The sequence below is a fragment of the Martes martes genome (assembly GCF_963455335.1).
Source record: "Martes martes genome assembly, chromosome: 16".
NCBI lineage: Eukaryota > Metazoa > Chordata > Mammalia > Carnivora > Mustelidae > Martes > Martes martes.
This window is the reverse complement of record NC_137904.1, coordinates 7,667,278-7,691,524: the sequence shown is the minus strand read 5'-3', so window position 1 is coordinate 7,691,524 and position 24,247 is coordinate 7,667,278. Positions and strand designations below refer to the sequence as shown.

At 39.6% G+C, this 24,247-nt stretch overlaps 1 protein-coding gene across 2 annotated transcripts in view; it reads left to right on the top strand.

The window, feature by feature from the left end:
• The first annotated feature begins 2,010 nt into the window (after positions 1-2,010).
• DHRS7B (dehydrogenase/reductase 7B) overlaps positions 2,011-24,247 on the top strand; it is a 59,826-nt gene continuing 37,589 nt past the window's right edge. Inside the window, exons 1-2 of one of the 2 annotated variants that reach the window (XM_080825962.1) lie at positions 2,011-2,063; positions 22,544-22,613. Coding sequence is in view for 1 of the 2 variants with exons in the window: in XM_080825960.1 (XP_080682086.1) it covers positions 2,044-2,063 (20 nt within the window). In the remaining variant the exon portion in view is untranslated. The remainder of the gene's footprint in view (positions 2,064-22,543; positions 22,614-24,247) is intronic. The other variant, XM_080825960.1, reaches the window with a different exon arrangement.

Sequence of the window (24,247 nt, the reverse complement as noted above, 5' to 3'; positions counted from 1 at the left end):
ATAGCGTGTCTATTCTTTTTTTTTAAAAGATTTTATCTATTTATTTGACACACACAGAGAGAGAGAGAGAGAGAGATCACAAGAAGGCAGAGAAAGAGGGGGAAGTAGGCTCCCTGCTGAGCAGAGAGCCCGAAGCAGGGCTTGATCCCAGGACCCTGGGATGAAGCAGGGCTTGATCCCAGGACCCTGGGATGAAGCAGGGCTTGATCCCAGGACCCTGGGATCAGGACCTGAGTCGAAGGCAGAGGCTTAACCCACTGAGCCACCTATTTGCCCCTATTCTGTCTTCTTAGAATTCCCCTGTCCCTTTTTCGTTGAAAGTCATGGTGTCTATTTGATAATATCTTGGCTGGGAAGTTAGAGTTCTTATACTTGCATTTGACAGAAGATCCAACTCAAATTGGTTATAAAAACATTGGAATTTATTCTTGCTTCCAGAATGATTCCAAGTAGGACTGAAGCTTATGTTGGCTAAAGTGATGATAGGCTTAGAAAATTAACCCTAGGAAACTGGCTCAGTCTTGCAGTAAGGAGTCAGGGTCATATTGGGTTTGTTAGTGGGATATTCCCACCTTGGGAACTAGCAAGCAGGAGTCTAGAGTTTCAGGGTGCCTGGGTGGCTCAGTTGGTTACGTGTCTGTCTTCAGCTTAGGTCACCCGCATCAGCTCCTGGCTCAGTGGGGAGTCAGCTTGTCCCGTTCTCTCTGCCCCGCTCCTGCTCTCTCTCTCTCTCTTTCTCTCTCTCAAAATAAATGAAATCTTTAAAAAAAAAAAAAAAAGTCTGTAGTTACCAGAACAGTGGAAGGAGGGTATACAAACTCCTGTGAAAATGTCTAAGGAAAACATGTTAAACATATTATTTGAAAAGATAACTAACATTTAGTTAGAAATACAATTTCCTGTGTCTAGATTTTGTGAGTACTTGTGAGGATTTCCGTGAAATATTAAATGACTAAAGTGAATAAAAGCAACGTACAGAGCAGTGTTAGAGTATCCTGTTGGTAAAACAAGGGACCATGGGGAGAATGCTGAATGTACACAGAAATGCTGGATTATGCATAAGATGGCTCTGGAAAGACAATAGCATTGTCTTTCCAGAGCCATCTAGGTACCTGGAGAACAGAAAGGGAGATTTTTCAACTTATTCCCTTTTGGCATCTCTTGAATTTTGAACTATGAGAATTCTCCTCAGTTACTCTTTCAATATCTTCTTCCTATGGTTCCCCTTCAACCACTTCGGATCTTTTTAAAAAATTTACTTGCAAGAATATTTATACACCCTGAGTGAAAATCATTTTCAGATGTATCTATTGCATATATCTCTTCCGCTCTATTCTTTGCATGGTACTCTCTTCTGTCTTTCCCTGTCTTAAACTTAAGGACGCCCAATTTATCAACCTTTGTCTCTAAGGGCCGGTACTTTCTGTGTCCTGGTAAAAAGTATTTCCTTAACCCGTGGTCACAATACTGTGGTGTTATTTTCTAGAGCTGTACGTTTCACATTTAGCTCTACTTTTGAATTGATTTTTTTGTACGAGGTAGGGCTCAAGGCTCATTACCCACCCCCACCCCATATTGGCATTCAATTGATTTAGCTCTATTTACTGAAAATAACTTTCCTATTGCTTTATGGTGGCTCCTTTGTGGGGAAAAAATATGACTACATGCCTGTGGGTTTGTTTCTAGCCTCTTCTTTTCCACCGATCTTATATATTGCTGTTTTAATGATGTCTTTATGATTTATAGTAAGTCTTAACATTCTCCAGTGTACCGACCACTCCCCCTCACCCCAACAAGCCACCGAGAGAGTGCACGAAACCCAAATCCGCCTCCTTCTGAATTTCCCTCCGAAAGATGGAGAAAGGCACTTAGGTAGGAGTTCGACTTTCAGACCTCGGGGTCCAGCGCCTCCTTCCGGCACCTCGAGGAACGCACGCCCGACACGCACCCGCAGCCTAAAGGCCGGGATTGGACGGCGCCTTGCGGGCGGGGCGAGCGAAGTCTCGCGTCACTTCCGAGGCGGGAGGATGAAGTTGATTGACCATGGTCACAGAGGCGACCAGGTAGGGGTTGGGGAGAAAGCGACCTCGGTGGCGAGGGGCGGAGGGACAGGCGCGCGGGTGTATCCCGACTCGAGTGCATTCCCGGCCCCGGCGAAGGGAGGCAAGCGGGCGTAGAGGCCGAGAAGAGGCCGCGGACCCCGAGCCGGCCTCTGCCGCCCGCCGCCCTCCCGCCCCCCCGCCGCGCCCAGCTCTGAGCAAAGACTCCGCTCTCCTGCGTAGGCTCGAGTCTTGCCTCTGGTGCTTTCTCTTTGGGCGGCCGGCGCCTTCGCTGAGGTCCCGGTGACGGTGTGTGCGGCTGGGAGGGACTGAAATGAGGCGGCGGACCCGCACAGGCTTGGGCCTGTCCCTTTCCCCGATTCCGCACCCACCGACGTGAAGCCCCGCGGTAGCGGGCGTGACCCACGCTCGAGCGCTAGAGGCTGGTGGCACTGGAGCCTGGCGTTAGAGACCTAGGATTAGCAAAGGAGATCCCGTTTGTCACACGGCAGCGGAGAGTGTTGACTGTGGAGCCCCCGCGGGAGGGGCTTGTTTCAGACCTCTTAGTCCTCTAGTCCTTGCTCCGCCGCTTCCTGCCTGTGTGACTTTGGGCAGATGCCTTAAATTCTTGGCGCCTGGGTACTCAGCAGTAATTTGGGGAATAAAACGCCCATATTCGTGAGGTGGTTGTGAAACGTCAGTGAGATTGCCAGTAGAATGCACCCCGCCTAGTGTTTGCCACACAGTAGTTAGGAAATAAGTGGTACCCATAGAACTCTCTTTTAATTTCCTTTGGTATATGATTTGCGAGTTGAGAAGTTACTTCTGGGCTTCATAGACACCTATGTTTAGTGAGCTAATACTTGATTCTTGTAGTGGAATTGCCAGGAAGTGCTTTTCGAGTCTTCCAACCTGTATGGAGGTGGGGGTGTCTAAGGGAGTGGCACGTGGAACAAGGGATCCTTAGCCTGGTGATCCAGAGATACAATTAGTAAAAATGATCTAATTCTTCAGAAGGGTAGGGAGGGGAACTAACTTATGACTCTTGTCTCTTGTAGATACTTCTCTTACTCTTCACCACAAAAGAGTAAAGTGGGTGGTATTATATACTTTCAGCTGAGTTACAAAAGCTGAGATTGCACACAACAAATATGTGGGGGAGGCAGGCTTTTAGAACATACAGAGGTCTCTCAACTTTTTCTTAAGGTAATGATGCTTTTTATTTCTCCTGAGGCTTAGATTGGAAGGAGCCAAGATGGGAGGAAGAAGTAGGGTCATGACTGCAGGCCTTGGTCAGGAGTGACCAGTAAGGCTGAGTGCTTCTTTTGCTGGGATTTTCTGGGCTGACCTTCTGTTATCCCCAAAGACAGTGTGGTGAAGATTCCAGATTAACAGCTGATTATAGTTTATGTAGTCCCAATAGGGCTCGCTTTAAAAGGAGGCATTATAAAGATGCGTATGCATAAATTATGTTTTGCCGAATTGATCTTTTTCAGGAGACAGAAGACCACCTAATTTGTTCTATTATTTTTCTTTACAACATTTGAAGCTTCTTTAGGATCATTCCTTTTATCCCTGCATGGAGGGTTTCTTTTATTGTAGAAAACACAGACTTTGGAGAAGACAAAACAAAACAAAAATTTTTATCATTGGAAAGGATCTTTGTTGTAAATTTTTTCCTGGATTGTAGATTGATTAGGGATCTGGTACAAACACTAAAACAGTAGTTACCATGTTTTAATTTTATGGCATATACTGAGCCATTTGCCCAAGATGGAAGTACTATCTTATCTTAATTATTTTTTAAGAACTTATTTATTTGTTTTAGACACCCCTGGGGAGGGGTGGAACAGAGTGAAAGTGAGAAGGAGAATATTCATTCAGCAGACTCCTGCCTGAGTGCGACACAGAGCTCTCTATTCCACAACCCTGAGATCATGATCTGAGCCAAAATCAAGAGTCAGATGCTTAACTGACTGAGCCACCCATGTGCCTGGAGAAGTACTATTTTAGTTCCTTTTTTTACAGATGAAGAAATTGAGGCCCAGAGAGGTTGAATGATGTGTCTAAATTTGGAGAATCTAAGAGAGAACAGAAACAATTTTAAAGGGGATTATCTTGGGGAATGTAGAATATACCAGAAGGGAGAGAAAGGTTACCCTCAGATGCTAGAGAACTCTGGAATGAAGGGACATTTTCTCATTAAGTCTTGGAGTTTCCTGCTGGGAGGGAAGGATACTTAAAGGCAAAAGCCTGTTGTTTTATCTACATATCCTGGGCCAAGGTCAGCACAGCTGGACTGAAGTTCTCTAGGTTTTGAAGTGCAGGTCTGGAACACTGCTGCCCTGCACTAATGGGTTGATGATGTACTTTGCTTTTTAAGAACCTGACACTGTATACAAGAGTGTGCAAGCCACATAAATGCATGATCAGTTCACATCCAGAAAGAGTCTTGGCTTTATATACATTTTTTTGAGGGTTCTTTTAATTTTTATTTAAAATTTTTTTTCTTATTTTTAAAATTTTAATTCCAGTGTAGTTAACACAGTGTTATATTATCTTCATGTGTACAATATAGTGATTTAGCAGTTCTGTATATTACTCAGTGCTTATCAAGATTAAGTGTTCTCGGGGTACCTGGGTGGCTCAGTGGGTTAAAGCCTCTGTCTTCAGCTCAAGTCATGATCCCAGGCTCCTGGGTTTGATCCCCGAATCGGGCTCTCTGCTTAGCAGGGAGCCTGCTTCCCTTCCTCTCTCTCCCTGCCTCTCTGCCTACTTGTGATCTCTGTCTGTCAAATAAATAAAATCTTTAAAAACAAAAAAAAGATTAAGTGTTCTCTTCCTAGATGTCCATCAACAGATGAATGGATAAAGAAGATGTGGTATGTATGTAGGTATATATATATATATATAACACACACACAATGGAATACTATGGAATACCATATATATAGTATCATATGTATACATATATGTATGTGTATATATATGTATACACACAATGGAATACTATGCAGCAATCAAAAGAAATGAAATCTTGCCATTTGCAATGATGTGGATGGAACTAGAGGGTATTATGCTGAGCGAAGTAAGTCAATCAGAGAAAGACAATTATCATATCATCTCCCTGATATGAGGAATTTGAGAGGCAAAGTGGGGGGTTTGGGAGTAGGGAAGGGAAAAAATGAAACAAGATGGGATCGGGAGGGAGACAAACTATAAGAGACTCTTAATCTCACAAAACAAACTAAGGGTTGCCAGGGGGAGTGGAGTAGGGAGGGGGTGGTTGGGTTATGGACATTGGGGAGGGCATGTGTTATGGTGAGTGCTGTGAAGTGTGTAAGCCTGACGATTCACAGACCTGTACCCCTGGGGCTAACAATATATTATATGTTAATTTAAAAAAAAAGATTTAAGTGTTCTCTTAATCCCCTTCACCTATTTCACCCATCCCTCCACCCACCTCCCTCTGGTAACCATCAGTTTGTTCTCTACAATTAAGACTCTGTTTTTTGGTTTGTCTTTTTTTCCCCTTTGTTCATTTGTTTTGTTTCTTAAATTAGACATGAGTGAAAACATATGTTATTTTTCTTTCTCTGACTTAATTTGTTTGGTGTTATATTCTTTAGCTCCATCCATGTTGTTGCAAACGGCAAGATTTCATTCTTATTTATGGCTGAATTACATGTATGTATGTACATAGATGTTTATATACACACGCATACACAATATATATAATAAGCATACTATACGATATACATACATATACTTATCATATAATATGTGTATGCAATATTCACATATTATACAATATACACATATAATATTATATCTTATATATATACACACAGGGAATATATCATATATGTATGTATATACACACACACAGTGCATTGTGTATATATATATATATATATATATATATATATATACACCACATCTTCTTTATCCATTCATCTGTTGATGGACACTTGGGCTGCTCCCATAATTTGGCTATTGTAAATAATGCTGCAGTAAACATTGGGGTACATATATCCTTTCAAATTAATGTTTTTTTTTTAAATTTTATTTATTTATTTGATATAGAAGGAGAGTGAGAGAGAACGCACAAGCACTGCAAGCAGCAGGCAGAGGGAGAGGCAGACTCCCTGCCCAGCAGGGAGCCCCATATGGGGCTCAGTCCCAGAACTCCGGGATCATGACCTGAGCCGAAGGCAGACGCTTAACCGACTGAGCCACTCAGGCACCCCTCAAATTAATATTTTCATATTCTTTGGGTAAATACCCAGTATTGCGATTCCTGGATCATAGGGTAGTTCTGTTTTTAATTTTTTGAGGAAACTCCATACTGTTTTCCACAGTGGCTGCACCAGTTTTCATTTCCACCAACAGTGCAAGAGGGTTCCTTTCTCTTCACATCCTTGCCAACAGTTGTTTCTTGTGTTTTTTGTTTTAGCTATTATGAAAGGTGTGAGGTGATTAGCTCATTGAAGTTTTGATATGCATTTCCCTGATGATGAGTGATGTTGGGCATCTTTTCATGTGTCTGTTGGTCATCTGGATGTCTTTGGAAAATGTCTGTTCATGTCTTCTGCCCATTTTTTAATTGTTTTTTTTGGGGGGGGGTTGAGTTTTATAAGTTCTTCATATATTTTGGGTACTAGCCTTTTATTGGCTATGTCATTTGCAAATATCTTCTCCCATTCAGTAGGTTGTCTTTTTAGTTTTTTTTTTTAATATTTTATTTATTGATTTGACACCGAGCTCACAAGTAGGCAGAAAGGCAGGCTCCCTGCTGAGCAGAGAGCCTGATGCAGGACTCCATCCCAGGACCCTGAGATCATGACCTGAGCCGAAGGCAGAGCTTAACCCACTGAGCCACCCAGGTACCCAGTTTTGATTGTTTCCTTCACTCTGCAGAAGCTTTTCATTTTGATGTAGTTCCAATAGTTTATTTTTGCTTTTGTTTCCCTTGCTTTAGGACACATATCTTTTTTTTCTTATTAAGATTTTATTTATTTAAGAGAGAGAGAGAGAGCATGAGCAGGGGTGAGGGATAGAGGAAGAGGGAGAAGCAGATTCCCTGCGCATCAGGGAGCCTGATGTCTGGGACTCAGAACCCTGGGATCATGATCTGAGTCAAAGGCAAATGCTTAATTGACTGAGTCACCAGGTGCCCCATAGCACACATATCTTGAAAGAGTGATGTAATAGCTGATGTGAAAGAAATTACTGCTTGTGATCTCTTCTTCAGGGTTCTTTTAGATAATACATTCCTATAGTGTACTTAAAATATTTTATTCAGATTTGCAACTGTATGTTTGTATAAAGGGAGCCGTGTTTGTGTTCTAGTCAAGAGCATGGAATGTGTCTTCCCTAACATACTTTCCTCTTTTTCTCCATAATTATAACAGTTAACATTCATTGAGTGTTGTGTGCCCGACTTTATGCTAAACATTTTATTGGATTATTCAATTCTCACAATAACTCTGTAAAGTAGGAATAGTTATTTTTATTTATAGAGGAAGAAATGGACTCAGAGATGGGACGAAATTTATCCCAAGGCAAAGAGCTAGTAAGGGCAGAACCAGTTCTACATACTCCAAAAGCTGGTACTTATCTGTGTATTTCATTCATTCCTTCATTTAGCAGAACACACCTACTCTCTACCAGTAATGTGCTAGGTGTTGGGGATACAGTGATGGCCAAAACAGACACAATCTCTGTTGTCAGGTTGCTTCTAAGTCTAACAATGGTGATAGGCAGAAAAAGCATTACAAACTAAATATTAATTATGGTTGTGGTGCATGCTATGGAGGACGGTAGAGGGTGCTATGAGAATGTATAATGTGGCCATTTGGCCCCGGGAGGGAGTGAGGAGAGACAGGGAGGCTCTGTTGAGCAAATACTTAGCTGAGACTTTTAAGTATTGAGTTGGAGTTAAATTGGACAAAGAGAAGGGTGAACCAGGGGGAGGGAAGGGCATGTGTGAAGCCTCGAGAATAGGAGGAGCTTGTCTTACAGTTACTATGTGGCCAAAGGATGGCAAATGTTGCCTAAGTCTAACACAGAATGTAGGTGGCGGTCTTATCCTAAGAGCAGTATCGCTCCCCAGTCTTGGTTTGTTTGCTTCTCAGAATTTATAATGAACTCCACAAACCGTATCTATTTTCCAGCTCTGATTGGAGTCCAGCCTCCTTCTTCAAATTATGTGGTTAGACCTCTGGTTGCGCACAGAATGGGGATTGGGGATGAGAGGAGGGATAAATACCTAAATGGGAGACTTAATTGGCACTGGTAATTTCTACTACAAAGCTAAATAGACACTGAGTGTCAATATTTTGTTTCATCATATTGTCTCTGATTTGCTAAATGATTTAACAAATGTTTTATAGCTGCACTGTGGTCCACACCCTATGTTAGCCACCTAGGATACAAACGTATAAGGACATTCTTTTCCTTCGCCATGCATAATTTAATGTTTTATTTGCCTTCCATTTAAGATGCTGTGGGTTTTTAAAGAAAGATTTTATTTATTTGAGAGAGAGAGAGAACGAGAGCAGGGGGAGAAGCAGAGAGAGAGACAAGCAGACTCTGCTGAACGTGAAGCCCAACATGAGGTTACATCCCATGACCCTGAGACCGTGACCTGAGCCAGAATCAAGAGTCGGACGCCCAACTGACTGCGCCACCCCGGTGCCCCTAAGGTGTTGCAGTTTTATCAGCGTTATTCTTCAACATATATTTATTTAGCGTTTGTTATGTGCTAGGCACCGGGCTAGGGATACAGCATGAGCAAATAGTCGTGGTCTCAGTCCTCATGGAGCGTAAGCTCCCATCTGGGGCTGGAAGGCAGAGAGGGAGGGAGAGAGTCAGGGAGATGAGGTTGAAGAGATAGACTGGGGTCAGACCACACAGGCCTCATAGGTCATGCCAAGGATTTAACGCTTATCCCAAGAATGGTGGGAAGCTGTTGAAGAATTTTGGTCACTAGAGTATCATCAGCGGGACTGTGTTAGTAAAAGGTCACTTTGGCTCCACAGAGGAGGCAAAAGCGAATGGATTCGAGGACTGTTTAGGAGGTAGGATCAATAGGGCTTTTTTATATTTTCACTCTGGGATGAGAAGGGAAGGAGGGGTGTCAGAGCCGATTCTTCATTTTCCAGTTTGTGCTTCTGTGATAGGAACCCCTGGAGGAATAACATGAGTTCAGTTTTGAAAAAGATGTCTTTGAAATAATCCAAGTGGAGGTGTCACAAAGGCAATGATAGGGGAGGATCTGGCTCTCAGATAACAGTAATGGGCTAAGTCCCTGAAAAAAACTCTTGTCGGAGGGTTTTTTTTTTTTTTCCCTTGTATTGAGGGAGCCATCAGAGTTGGGAAAGCAGGGAATAAAATTTCTCCACATTTATGTTGGGGAAAAGTTAAGATCTGCCCACCTAAGAAATGGTCTCCACAAATGTGGAATGAAAGAAGCTAGTTCTGTTATTGAGTAAGCATTAACCGGGACTGGGGTACATTGCAAGTACTCTGCTAATGAGATTACAAAAACAAAAAAAAAAACTACCATTTATAATTCATTATATACACAGTCTCAAGATTAATGGTAATCTTGTAAGAAGACTTGACAGCACCATTTGATATATATGCTTTGGTAGTTCCTCCTAAATTCACCTGGTAATTGGGTGGCCATCTGTACTAATTAATTGCCTTTATCTAAAGGAAAAGTAAAACCTCTCTAATCTCTCGGTGTGCAGGGAATAGAGGTATGTAGGCTAAACTCCTATGGGGACTGGGAGAGGGGGCACTTTCTTCCTGGGTATTAACATTTGAAAGAGATGGCTTTTAGGACCTTCGGAAAAACATTCCTGAGTTCTGCAGCTAGCTTATTTAACCTTTAAAAAGATTTGCATACATATCAAAGGACAGAGGAAAGTTTTATATAAATATGAGGTTATTCAAAGAAACGCTCTAAGAAAAAGGAGGGAGGAAAAAAGATCTCTTTCCCTTTGGAAACAGAGAAAGTCAATTTTAAAAGTTTACTTAAACTTACAGTGCAATAAGATGTTGGACTAGAGCACACACAGAATGGGGATTATTCTGAAGAGGACTTTTAAGTGAGTTCCATGTAGTTTTGCATAGTTAGGATACCCTCAAATGGTCAAATGTAGCCCATAACTTCTTGTACATTGATTCAAAGAAAAATGTATATTGGTCCTCCTGGTAGTTTCCAGCCAAAACTCTTGCCTCTCGTAGTTAACTCTTCCAGGGCTTGTCTTGTCCCCTTTAATGTCAATAATGTCATTTCTTAGTTCGACCCAGTGTTAAAAAATAAAATTCAAATAAGTAAAATTTAAAGATTTTATTAGCTTTATTCAGTGATTCATGAATCAGGCAGCATCCCATCTAGCAGACAGAAAGGAGCTCCAAGGAGCTATACAAAATGAAGGACTTTTATAAGCAGAAGAGAGTGGGAACAAGGAAGTCATACTAGCAAAATGTGAATTGGTTTTGGCAAAGTCACTTTCCTTTAGGAGATGGTGGGGGTCTATCAGACAGATTACCTCACTAATGCTGACCAGGTGATTCCTGATCGGCTAGTTTAAGATTCCACTTCTGGAAGAGTCTGAGACTGTAACTAAAGTTAAGACTTGGTTTGGTGATGTGGGTCTTACCAAACGTGACTGTTTTGGGTCTTTTGTCTGGTTTTTAACCCCAGTTATAGACATATGAGACCTTTCTTTGGTAGGTAAAGTTAAGATTTTGATGCAGAAATGAACTCTCCATTAATCTGTTCTGGAAAGCTATAAACCTGAGGCTGGAAATTGAGGTTGAATGGCAAATAAATTTAGCTTGGAAGCTACTTGCCACCCACCAAGGTAGGAAATTGAATAAATGCTTTTAGATTCTGCCTGGACTCTCCCTCCCATGTCCTTATGGTAACCTGAAATGTGTCTACTCATCTACTTTGTGGAGGGAGTGGTCTGCTTATAGCAGCTGAATTAATGGAACGTTGCTTACCGGTAGTTTGAACTTGTTTGCTGTAACTAGAGCTTTATTTTATCAAGTAAGGTCATGTTTGCACTGGGAGCACTGTGTTTTGAAGGGAGATGTAAGATTTTCTAAGTTTAATTGAGTAGTACTTAGCAGTTTTAAATTGGAAAGTGTATTAGGAAACTACTGTTACTTCAAAATTCTCTGTGAGTATATTATTACAGTCCAGATCGGCTTAAAACATTAGCTAAACTGGGGGCACCTGGGTGGCTCAGTGGGTTAAAGCCTCTGCCTTCAGTTCAGGTCATGATCCCAGGACCCTGGGATGGAGCCCTACATCGGGCTCTCTGCTCAGCGGGGAGCCTGCTTCCCTTCCTCTCTCTCTCTGCCTGCCTCTCTGCCTACTTGTGATCTCTGTCTGTTAAATAAAGAAATAAAATCTTAAAAAAAAAAAAAAAAAAAAACAATAGCTAAACTGAATCAAGGAAATTATACTGAGTTTCTGTTAAGTGATTAGCTTGTTTACATTCAATTCTTGCATAAAAGCCTTTGTATTTTGTTTGGGTGATTGCATCTGAATATGGGGATCTGTTCATCTAGACAGTATTAAAATTCTTCCTTTTTAAGGCTCCAACTAAAGGATTACTAATATTATTATTTACCCCCTATTTATTGCACTTAATGTGGACTTTAGAGTCTGAAAACCTGGTTCAGATCTCTATTCTGCCACTTGCTAGCTATGTGACTTCAGTCACATAGCTTTTCTCATTTAGCAGATGGAAACTGCTATCATACCTACCTCATAGGATTGCTATGAGGAGGAAATGAGATCACGGGTATGGAGTATGTAGCCCAGTAAGTTGCAAACACTAAAAAAAGTAATTGTTATTGGTGTTTGTCTTTACACGGTAGCCATATATGGTAACAAGCTAAAAGTTACTTTTTTAAATTACAGTTTGGACATTTGTTTACTGTTACTATTATTGTTTCACTCCATTAAAGTCCTTCTGTGTGTTAAAAACTACCACAGAATAGGTAAAAGATGAATTATATTAGAAATAGAAATGCACTTCTGGTTTCAGGAGTTGGGATATCTAGTAATTTCTGCTACATTTTCAAGAGATTGAAGGATTGTGACATTATATCTTGTAGCATTCTGTAATTTATAAAAAGCATCTGAAAGCATCATTGTCCTTCTTTTCCTATCAGTTGACAGGTCTTTACAAAGAGCAAGCTTTTTTCTCTCTTCTTAACCTGGAGATTTACAAATTGTGACAAATAGTTGTTCTTACATACTGTGCATGCACCTCCCAAGGGCCCATTCCGGTAGGTTGTACAAAAGTGTTAGAGCTTTTGCTCTCCACTCTTTGGGATAGCTATCAGGGCCTGAAGTTCCAGCTCCTGAAAACTAGGAGATAGGAGTACTGCGAGGGAGCCCAAGGCACTACAGTGTTCAGTTTGCTCATTTCACATATGCTGCCCATTTGTTTGTCATTCATTCAACAATATTTATTGAACATACACCTTGTGTCTGGCACAGGAAACAGAATTGAGGGGCTTAAACCCCCAGAGAGAGTCCACATGCGGACAGATCAAGTACAGCCAGGTGTTCCGGGAGCTCTGGCATTGAGGCATCAGTTTGGGCTTTCTTCTTGATCTGATTTTCAGGTTGAGAAACACTCACATGAGTTAAACATGCAAGAGCAGAGGATGTTTCTAGCAGCGGGGTTAAGTAATGCCAGTGGACCTCATTCATCACTTTATAGTACATGAGGAACTATTACCTTGTTATCTCTTATCTCATAACTGTCTTGAGATGTGTGTAGAGTGAGGATTATTTCCTTATTTTATAGGTAGGGAAGCTGAGGTCCACAGTGTAAAATAAGGTCTATTGTAGAACAGGAAATAAATGGTGGCAACATTTTGACTCCACCATTGCTCCGCCATGTAGTAATTATAGAGATTTGCATTTCATTTGTGATGCTGGACTGCTTCAGTTTAAGGAATCTATACTTATGAAAATATAGGTGTATTAAGGATTTTCTAGCAAAGGTAGGTATTCTAACTTGTGCTATCCAGATGGACTTATGGCTGTTTTTTGGATTTTCTGATATCATTTCCACAGTTTATTTGTATAAACTTATATTTTAGCAGATTCAGCAGTAATAAGGTTTCCAAAGGAATCTATTCCGAGAAAAGGTAGGGAATTTTAAAAATTCAGTATATAAATTTAAAAACTATGGTACTTAATTTTTTCCAGTGTTCTCTGATGTTTCTCAGACTGTAACGACCCCCAAAATTGTTTAAAAAATAAAATTTATTAATACAACTTTGTAGGAAATGTCTTATGTTCCTCAGTGTGTTGTGTATGGTAGAATATCATACTGTGAGAACTGTCTCAATTAATGAAAAGGGGGATTAAAAAAAGAGAAGGTCACTTCATTGTTAATTGGTGTATAAGGAGAGATGAAATTTAAATGGTTAATTTGGCCACCCATGAGTGCTAGACATGGCAAGGAAGATAAATTTATCCATTTCCTTTGTTCCTTTTTTTTTTTTAAGAGTTTATTTATTTATTTGCCAGAGAAAAAGAGAGCATAAGCAGGGGGAGTGGCAGGCAGAGGGAGAAGCAGGCTCCCCGCTGAGCAAGGAGCCTGATGTGGGACTCAATCCCAGGACCCTGGGATCATGATCTGAGCCAAAGGCAGATGCTTAACTGAGCCACCCAGGCATCCCTTCTTTGTTCCTTCTTTTCACCCGTTCTGATATTACCTACCGAATTTTTAAGTAGATAACCCAGTAATCTTAGAGATAATTGGTATCATTTTAATCCTTCCTGCAACTGTGTGAGGCAGGTATTAGACATATTTTGCAGATAAGGAAACTGGCTGAAATATTAAGTAGCTTGTCTAGAGATACTTACCTGGTTAGTCCGAGTATTGGTATTTGAATCTAGGTCTGGCTGGATCCAAAGACAGTTTGCTGTATCGTATCAGTAATTTGAAATTATCATACCTGTATATCTCAATAGGAAAATGGTAGCTGGAAAGTTGATCTTAGGTAAAAATCAAGAGAAATTTAAAAAGAAATTATTTATTGGGAAAAAACTACTGAATTGTAAGAAACAACGTTTGGTTCTGCATTTTATCAGAAGAAAGTTGTGGTTGGACAGCTGTAGCTACTGACACCAGGCCAGGGATCCTGGATGAAGTGAGGAAGTGTAAATTCTTACAACAAGAAGCAAATTTCACAGTGTTCTAGTATCTTTTTTTTGCTTCCCATAAACTTGAAATTAAAATTAACTGCTTCCCCCACCCCCAACATTTGAAAATTTAACTCGGCCACACATCACATCTGATAAGCCATCTCTTTTAAAAGTTTCTAATTGACATGCCGTATTTGATTATGAAGACATTCAGATCAGATGAGAGAATTTCCATTTGATTAGGTTTGCGTTATGATCATCAGTTTTAATTTCTAGTAGTAGGAAAAAGTCCATTAAGTCCTTGGGATGAGGTGAGAAGACTTCTGGTATGATAAAGAGTTTGCAAATTTCCCCAAAAAACCAAATGTAAAGTAGGACATATGTCATAAACAACCATTTCAGAGGTCCGGAAATTGACCAAAGACACACAACAAATTTGAGAAGCATTTCTTCATGAAAACGCATCGAACATTAGGTGAGACCAGTGGGAATCTGTGGTGTTCCTGCCAGGGCTCCTCCCATCCCATCCCATCCCCCCCAGCTCAGTTAGTGTAGTAGTTAAACCAGGTGAATAGCTATTTCACTGTTGGGGCTACCTATTGAGAACAGAGAGAAAACAAAAAACCATGCCCAGCAGCTTTCTTATTCTTATGTTGTGGCCCTGGTTGGGCAAGCAGTGAATCAGTAGATGAGCTAGAAATTTGACAGGACCCATGTACTCTGGATGACTGGAAAGCTATGTATGAGCATAGTTTGCTAGAAAGGCCCCAGGCTATCCACACATCCCTGGATAGTGTGCGACTGCGGAGAAATTAGTCACGAGAAAGCTTGATGAAAAGTAAAAACTGATGAAGACTTGAAAATTGCTTGAATTTTGAAGTTACTTCCCATACCACACATAGATCCATCTGCAAAGGGTAGAAGCTGTACTTGTCTGATGTGTTTGGGCACAAATACTGACATACAGTGGTTGAGCATTAAGATATTCAGATAACCACTAGTATGAATCCAAGCATAAAAATAAAAATAAGAAAAGAAAAACTGAGCAGAGACATCAGTGGCCACATACTGTGGGTGAAAAAAAATCCTAAAGTTTAGTACAGGCAAGTTATTAAACAAATTTTAAAAGTCAGCTACTCTACCAGTCTCCAGAGGACAAAATGAGAATCTGAAGTTGCTATAAGGTAATATCTAAAATAACCAGTTTTCAACAAAAAATTTTATAAGACATATTGAAGAAACAGGAAACTGTGACTCATACCTAGGAGAAAATAGCAAAAAGAAAAAAGGTTGAAGACAGATTAATAGAGCCTCAGATATCCTTGGGACAATATCAAGTATACTATCATTTGGGAGTCCTAGAAGAAAAGGGAATGGGGCAGAAAAAGTATTTAAAGAAGTAATGTCCCAGGGCACCCGGGTGGCTCAGTTGTTAAGTGACTGCCTTTGGCTTAGGTCCTGGGATGGACCCCTGCATTGAGCTCTCTGCTCAGCATGGAACCTGCTTCTCCCTCTCCCATTGCCTCTCCACACCCCCCTCCCCCCAACCTCTGCTCATGCCCTCTCTCTCTCTCCAAAATGAATAAATAAATAACAAAAAAAGAAATAATGTCCCCAAATTTGGTGAAGAACATTGTATTTGTTCCCTATTGCTGCTATAATAAGTTACCACAGATGTAAAATAGCTTAAAACTCCATAAATTTATTACCTTGTAGTTCTTGAGGTCAGAAGTCCTACAATCAAGGTGTCAGCAAAGTTGTGTTCCTGCTGGAAGCTCTAGAGGGAATCTTTACTTGCCTTTTCCAGCTTCTGTAGGCCATCAGCATTTATTAGCTCAGGGCCCCTTCCTTGTATTACTCTAATTTCTACTCCTGTTGTCACATCTACTCTGTGACTCATCCCTCTTGCCTCCATCTTATGACGACTCTTATGATTGTATTGGGCCTGCCCAGATAATGCAGGATAATCTCCCCATCTTGAAATCCTTAATTAATCGTATCTATAAAGTTCCTTTAACCATATAAATGAAGTAATATACTCTTACGTTCCAGGGAATAGGATGTGAACATCTTTGGGGGATTTTATTCAGGCTACTGTAAACATCGGTATATATATCCAGGAAACTCAGTGAACCCCAGGTAGGGTTAACCCAAAGATTCTCACCTAGATACATCATAGTAAAACTGTTGAAAGCCAAAGATCAAAGTTAAAAACAATAAGTGAAAAATTACTCCTCATATACAGGGAACAACCATATATGATTAATGGCTTAACTTCTTGTCTTAAAAGAATGGTGTTGGACCTTCAGGTTTCTTATTCAACATGTAAGGTGCTTAGAAGTTGCCCTTCCACCCTAACAAGTAAAAAGCGAAACAAATAGAAAAATCAACCGTTAGATCCATCAGAGTCGTGAGATCACAAAGCAAACTGTTGCCACCGAAATTGGCAAGACAGGTGGATACAGACAATCATACTTACTCGTGCAATACTGCTGTAGGAAAACTTGAACTGTAATTGGAAATTGCTGGAGGCTTAATGTGGAAAAGTCTGAGAGTTAAAAACTCTGGAGGGACCCAGTCTAAAAGGGGCCTCACAGTTTCGTGAGTTGTGACTCCAGGACTTCCACCAGGCCCTCACAGTGAATATTGGGAGAAAAGTCCCTTGTGCTTCTGTTATGGGGAGGGAAAAGTAACTGTTTTGAAATATGGCAGAGTGTTTTGTTCTTAACAAAACCTGCCCTCAGGAAAAACTCTTTTATTTAGGGAACTTACTTAGGGAAAGAGAAATACTCAATTCCAGGTCCCTCTGGTCATCCTGTCCTATCTAAGGAGGGGGATAAAACCCTGAGAACCACTGATAAAGTTCTCAGTTCGGAGGAAAGGCTCACCACAAGACTAGATCTAATCATTGAACCATAGCAGGCTTCCACTGCCTCTACATTTCTCAAGGCCTATTACGACAGTTCCTTTAAACCAGTACATCATTTCTGCCTTTATTTTTTTTTTTTAGTTTTATTTATTTATTTATTTGTCAGAGAGAGAGAGAGACAGAGAGAACACAAGTAGGGGGAGCAAGAGGCAGAGGGAGACGTAGGCTCCCCACTGAGCAAGGAGCTGATGTGGAACTTGATCCTAGCACCCTGGGGTCATGGCCTGAGCTGAAAGCAAATGCTTAACCAGCTGAGCCTTCTGATTTCTGCCTTTTAAGAAAACATTACCAGGCATACTGAAAGATGAAAAAACACAGTTTGGAGAGACTGAACAGCATTAGAACCAGAGTCAGATATAGCAAGAAAGTTGGAATTTTCAGACTGATAATTTGAAAACTATGATTAATATGCTAAGGAGTTTAAAAGGGAAAAAAAAGACAACATGCAAGAACAGATGGATAATATAAGCAGAGAGATAGGAAATCTAGGGAAGAATAAAGAAATGCTAGAGCAAGAAAACACCAAGAGAAATGAAGAATGTCTTTGATGGGCATGGCTGAGGAAAGAATCTCTGAGCTTGAGCATATGACAGTAGGAACTTTCTCTTCTATTCCTTTCTGGTCCTTTCTTCCCAAAACTGAAAAGGAAAAAGAGATCTATAAGAACGGTGAAACAACTACAAAAGATGTAATATATACATAATGGGAATATCAGAAGGAAAAGAGAAAGAATCAGAAACAATATTTGAAGCAATAATGATAGAGAATGTTCCCAAATTAATCGGAGACACCAAACCACAGATCCAGGAAGCTCAGGGAATACCAAGCAAGATAATGTCAATAAAATCTCAGAACAACTAGGCATACTATTGTTAAACTTCAGAAAATCAAAGATTAAGAAAAAATCTTGGAAGAAATAAAAACTACCCCCCCCACAAAAAAAAAAAAAAACCACCTTACCCATAGAGGAACAAAGATAAGAAATACATCTGATTTCTCCTCAGAAACCATAAGTGAAAACAGAATGGCATGAAATTTCCAAAATGTTAAGAGAAAAAAGCCTAGAAATTTTAAACAAAATTTTTAAATATTTATTTTTTAGGTAGTGTCTGCAGCCAACATGGGTCTCAAACTCACAACCTGGAAATCAAGAGTTACATGCTCTACTGACTGAGCCAGCCAGGTGCCCCAAAAGGCCTAGAATTCTATCCCCTGGGAAGTTAATCTTTAAAAAGTGAAGGAGAAATAGTCTTCTCAGACAAACAAAAATTGAGGGAGTTTTAACTTGCCTTGCAATAACTGTTAAAAGAAGTTCTTCAGAGAAGGAAAATGGTATAGATCAGAAAGTCAGATATTTGTCAGAGAAGAAAGAGCATTGCTAAAATAAAAACTTTTATTTTTCGTCTTCTTAATTGGCCTAACAGTTTGTTTAAATAATAATAGGAGAAATGTATCAGTTTGTGTGTATATGCTTATATATAAGTGAAATGAATGACAGCACTGATTTAAGAGTTGGAAGAAAGGAATTAGTATTTTGTCACTTGCATTATCTGTGAAGTGGTGTAGTGTTAATTAAAAGTGGGCTTGGATTAGTTGTAAATATATGCTGCATTCTGTAAGGCAAGCACTAAAAAAAGTTTAACAAGAAGTATAACTGATATTCTAAAAAAGAGAAAATGGAATCATATAAATGCTACCAAAAAGTAGAAAAAGTGTGGAAGACACAAATAGGAGCAGAGAATGATGACAACAAAGAGGAAACAGTAACAAGTATGGTACATATTAATCTAACTATATAAATAATCACTCTAAAGTTCAGTGGTCTATATATACCAATCATAAGAAAGAAATTTTGAGAGTGGATCAAAATACAAGACCCAAAAATATGTTGTCTACAAGAAACCTGTTATAAGTATTAAAGACATATAGATTAAAGTATAGGGATGGAGAAAGATATATTATGCTAATACTAATGAAAAGAAAGCAGGACTAGCTATATTAATTTTAGAGCAGACTTCAGGGTGTGTGTCAAGGTACGTGTGGTTAAAAACTGATAGGATTACAAAGGCAGATAGACAAATCCACTATTGTAATTGGAGACTTAATATCTGTCTATCAGAAATAAACATAATTCACCAGGCAGAAAATCAGTAAGAACATATTTGAAGTTAACAGCACCATTAGTCAACTGGATATAATGAACATCTATAGAATATTTCATCCAACAACAACAGATTACAAGTTATTCTCAAGTTCACATGGAACATTTGCCAAGATAGATCACATTCTGGGCCATAAAACACAACAAATTTAAAAGAATAGGAATCATATATTGTCCGCTTTCGGGTCACATTGGAATTAAAGTACAAGTCAATAACAGAAAGGTAGTTGGAAAATGCCCCCAAATATGTGGAAAACTGAACAACACACTTCTAAATAACATGTGGGTCAAAGAAGAAATCTGAAATTTAAAAATATTTTGAACTAAATGGAAATGAAACTCCAATTTATCAAAATTATGGAATGTAGTGGAAACTATGCTTAGGAATTTATAGCATTGAATGCATATATTAGAAAAAGAAAGAAAAATCCAAAATTAGTAATTAATCTTCTACCTTAGGAAAAAGAACAAATTAAATCAAAAGTAAGCCAAATAATAATGATAATTGGAGTAGAAATCAGTGAAATTAAAATAGGAAATCGGTGAAGAAAATCAAAACCGAAAGCTGATTTTTAAAAAAAGATTTTATTTATCTTTTATTATCTCTGTCAAAACAGACAGAGATCACAAGTAGACAGAGAGACAGGCAGGGAGAGGGGGAAGCAGGCTCCCCGCTGAGCAGAGAGCCCGACGTGGGGCTCCATGTCAGGACCTTGGGATCATGACCTGAGCCAAAGGCAAAGGCTTTAACCCACTGAGCCACCCAGGCACCCCAACTGAAAGCTGATTTTTTGAAGAGACCAGTAAAACTGATAAGCCTCTAGCCAGGCTGATAAGGAAAGGGGGGAAAAAAAGACATTGCTAGTATCAGAAGAGAAAGAGGAAACATCACTACAGATCCCATGGACATGATACTAAAGGAATATGAACAATTCTGTGCCCACAAATTTGATAACTGAGATGAAATTGACCAATTCTTTGGAAGACACGATGTGTGACACCCATGCAACAGGAAATAGACAATCTGAATAGGCCTGTATCTGTGAAAGAAATGGGATTAATAATTAATATTCCAAAGTAGAAAGCCAGCACCAGACCTGAATGAGTTCACTGGTGAATTCTGCTAAACGTTTAAGTAAGAAATTATGCCAATTCTCTACAATCTCTTCCAGAAGACAGAAGTAGAGGGAATACTTCCTAACTCTGTGAGGCCAGTATTACCCTGATACCAAAACTGGACAAAGAGATTACAAGAAAATAAAAGTACAGACCAATATCTCTTACAAACATAGATGCAAAAATCCTCAACAAAATATTACCAAATCGAATCAAGCATTGTATAAAAGGAATTATATGCCATGACTAAGTGGAATTCATCTCAGCATGTAAGACTGGTTGAACATTCAGAAATCAATTAATAGGGGCACCTGGGTGGCTCAGTGGGTTAAGCTGTTGCCTTCGGCTCAGGTCATGATCTCGGGGTCCTGAGATCGAGCCCCACATCAGGCTCCTTGCTCAGTGGGGAGCCTGCTTCTCTCTCTGCCTCTGCCTGCCTCTCTGCCTGCTTGTGCTCTCTGTCTCTCTCTCTCTGTCAAATAAATGAATAAGTAAAATCTTAAAAAAAATCAATATAACCCATCACATTAACATACTGAAGAAGAAAAATTATTTGACATATCAATGGATGCTGAAAAAGCATTTGACAAACTCCAATACCCATTCATGATTTAAAAAAAAAAAAAAAAACGACCCAACTGTTAGCAAACTGGTAATAGAAGAGAACTTCCTCAAATAGCAAAGAACACTTACAGCCAACATCAACCTACTTAATAGTGAGAGGCTCAAAGCTTCCCTACTGGGATTAGGAATGAGACAATGCTCTTCGCACCACTGCTTTTCAACATAGTACTGGAAGTCCTAACGCAGTAAGATGAGGAAAGGAAGTAAAAAGTATACTGTTCGGGAAGGAAGATAAAACTGTCTTTTGTTTGCAGATGACATGATTGTCTATATGGAAAGCCTGAAAGAATCAGTAAAAAAACCTCCTGGAATTAATAAGCACTTATAGCTAGAGTATAGGATATGAAGTTAATCTATAAAAGTCAATCTCTTTCCTATATGCCAGCAATGAACAAATGGAATTTGAAGTTAAAGATAATATCATTTCTGTTAGCTTCCCCCCTCCGCAAAAATGAAGTACTTAAGTATAAAAAGTCTAACAAAATATGTGCAAGGCGTACATGAGGAAAGCTTCAAAACTCTGATATATGAAATAAAAGATCTAAATAGTGAGATAATCCATGTTCACAGTAGAATGACCCCATATTGTCAAGATGTCATTTCTCAGCTTGTCTATGATTGCAACATAATCTCAATAAAAATCCCAGCAAGTTATTTTGTGGATATTGACAAACTGATTCTAAAATCTATATGGAGAGGCAAAAGACCCAGAATGCCTGACTTGGAAGTTGGAGGATGACACCATGTATCTTCATGACGGTAAAGCTATACTAATCAAAACAGTATGGTATTGGTGAAAGAAAAATCAGATCAATGGAACAGAACAGAGAGCCCAGAAATAGACCCGCAAAGCTATACTCAGTGGAGCATTGACAATGGAGCAAAGAGAGTTTTTTCAACAAATGATGCTGGAACAACTGCGTACCTACACCCACAAAAATGAAGCTAGAGACGGATCTTCCACCCTTTACAGAAATTAACTCAGACTGGATCACAGACCTAAATGTAAAACACAACGCTATAAAACTAGAATATAATGTAGGAAAAAACCTTGTTAATCTGGGGTATACTGATGCCTTTTTAGATATAACAAAGCCATGAGACATGTAACAAAGACATGTAACCAAAGACATGAGCCATGAAAGAAATACTTGATAACCTAGACTTCATTAGAATTAAAAACTTCTGCTCTGGAAAAAACGGTGTCAAGAAAATGAGAAGACAAGCCAGATTGGGAGAAAATATTTGTAAAAGACCTATCTGATCACGCACTGCTATCCAAAGTATACAAAGAACTCTTAATTTAAAACTCAATAGGGCGCCCTGGTGGCTCAGTGGGTTAAAACCTCTGCCTTCGCTCAGGTCATGATCCCAGCATAATCCCACATTGGGCTCCCCGCTCCCCCCTCCCCCACCGCCTACTTGTGATCTCTGTGAAATAAATTTAAAAAAAAATTTTTTTTTTAACTCAATAGTAAGAAAACGAAGAGCTGAAAATTGGAGCAAAAGACTGACAGACGCCTTAGCAAAGAAGATTTGCAGATGGCAAGTAAACATGAAAAAGATGTTCAACGTTATATGTCGCTGGAGAATTGCAAATTAAAACAGCAGTGAGATATCAACACACACGTATTAGAATGGCCAACATCCAAAACACTGACACCACCAAATGCTGGCAAGGATGTGTAGCAACAGGAACTCTCATTTATTGCTGGTAGGAATGCAAAATGTCACAGTCACTTTGGAAGACAGTTTGGCAGTTTCTTACAAAATTAAACATACTCTTACCATATGACCCAGGAGTTGCACTTCTTGTATTTACCCAAATAAATTGAAAACTTACGTCTACACAAAAACCTGCTGACAGATGTTTTTAGCATATTTATTCATAATTACCGCAACCTGCAAGCAACCAAGATGCCCTTCAGTAGGGGGATAAATTGGTACATCCAGGAATATTACATATATTTTTTGTGATACAAGAAAATGTTAGTGTGAAAAGGAAATGAGCTATCAAACCATGAGGAGACATGGAGGAACCTTAAATGCATATTACTAAGTGAAAGAAGCCACTCTGAAAAGGTTGCATACTGTATGATTCCAACTATCTAACATTCTGGAAAAGGTAAAACTGTGGAGACAGTAGAAATATCTGTGGTTGCCAGGAGTCAGGGTGGGGGAAGAAGGGATGAATCAGTGGGCACAGAGAATATTTAAGGCAGTGATACGATTTTATATGATACTACAGTGGTGGGCACATGTCATTATACATTTTTCAAAACCCATAGAATGTGCATCAACAGTAAACCTAATATAAACTATGGACTTTGGTTGGTAATGATGTGTCACCGTGGGTTCATTAGTTCTAACATTTACCATTGTGATGGGGGATGGTGGCAGTGGGGGAGGTTGTGTACCAGTGAGAAGAAGGGGGGTATAAGGGAATCGTACTTTCTGCTCAATTTTGCTGTGAACCTAAAAGAGCTCTAAAAAATAAAATGTAACAATAATTGGAAAAAGAATGCTTGTCACAGAACAGTGGAGTTCCAACGTTCAACGAAAAAACTGTCAACACCAAATCCTATATTAAATTTTACATCTAAAACTATCCTTCAAAAATGAAAGTAAAATATAGTCTCCTGTGAACAAAGATGAGGTAATCTATTGATTACAGACTTATCTTTCAAGAAATACTGAGGGATCCTCTAGGCCAAGAGGAAATGACTCCAGACTGTAAGTTGTTTCTGCAGGTAGAAATAAAGAGCCCTGGAAATGATTAACTTGTGGGTAGCTATAATAGACTGTAAATATGTTTTCTCTTAATTTTTGTAAAAGTTATAAGATCGTATTAAAGCAGGAATCATTATTAACACTGTTGGGTGGACAAGATGTTTAGATGTAATCTGTGTGATAATAAATTCACAAAGGAGGAAGGCAGTAGCCAGAATGGGGTGTTGGATGTGGAGATTGTAAAGGGCTGCTGTTTGACTATGGGAGTGGCCAAAGTAGGGTGGAGGAGCGGTCACAGAACTAAGGCACAGGAAGGGACACCCATTTGTAGGTAAAATCTCCAAGAATTCTGGTGACAGGAATGTGCTGGAGAGAATTAACAGTGAGTAGCTAAAAATCTTTTGTAAGTAATGCCGGGGTGTGGGAGGTGGTGGTGGCCAAGAGGAAGG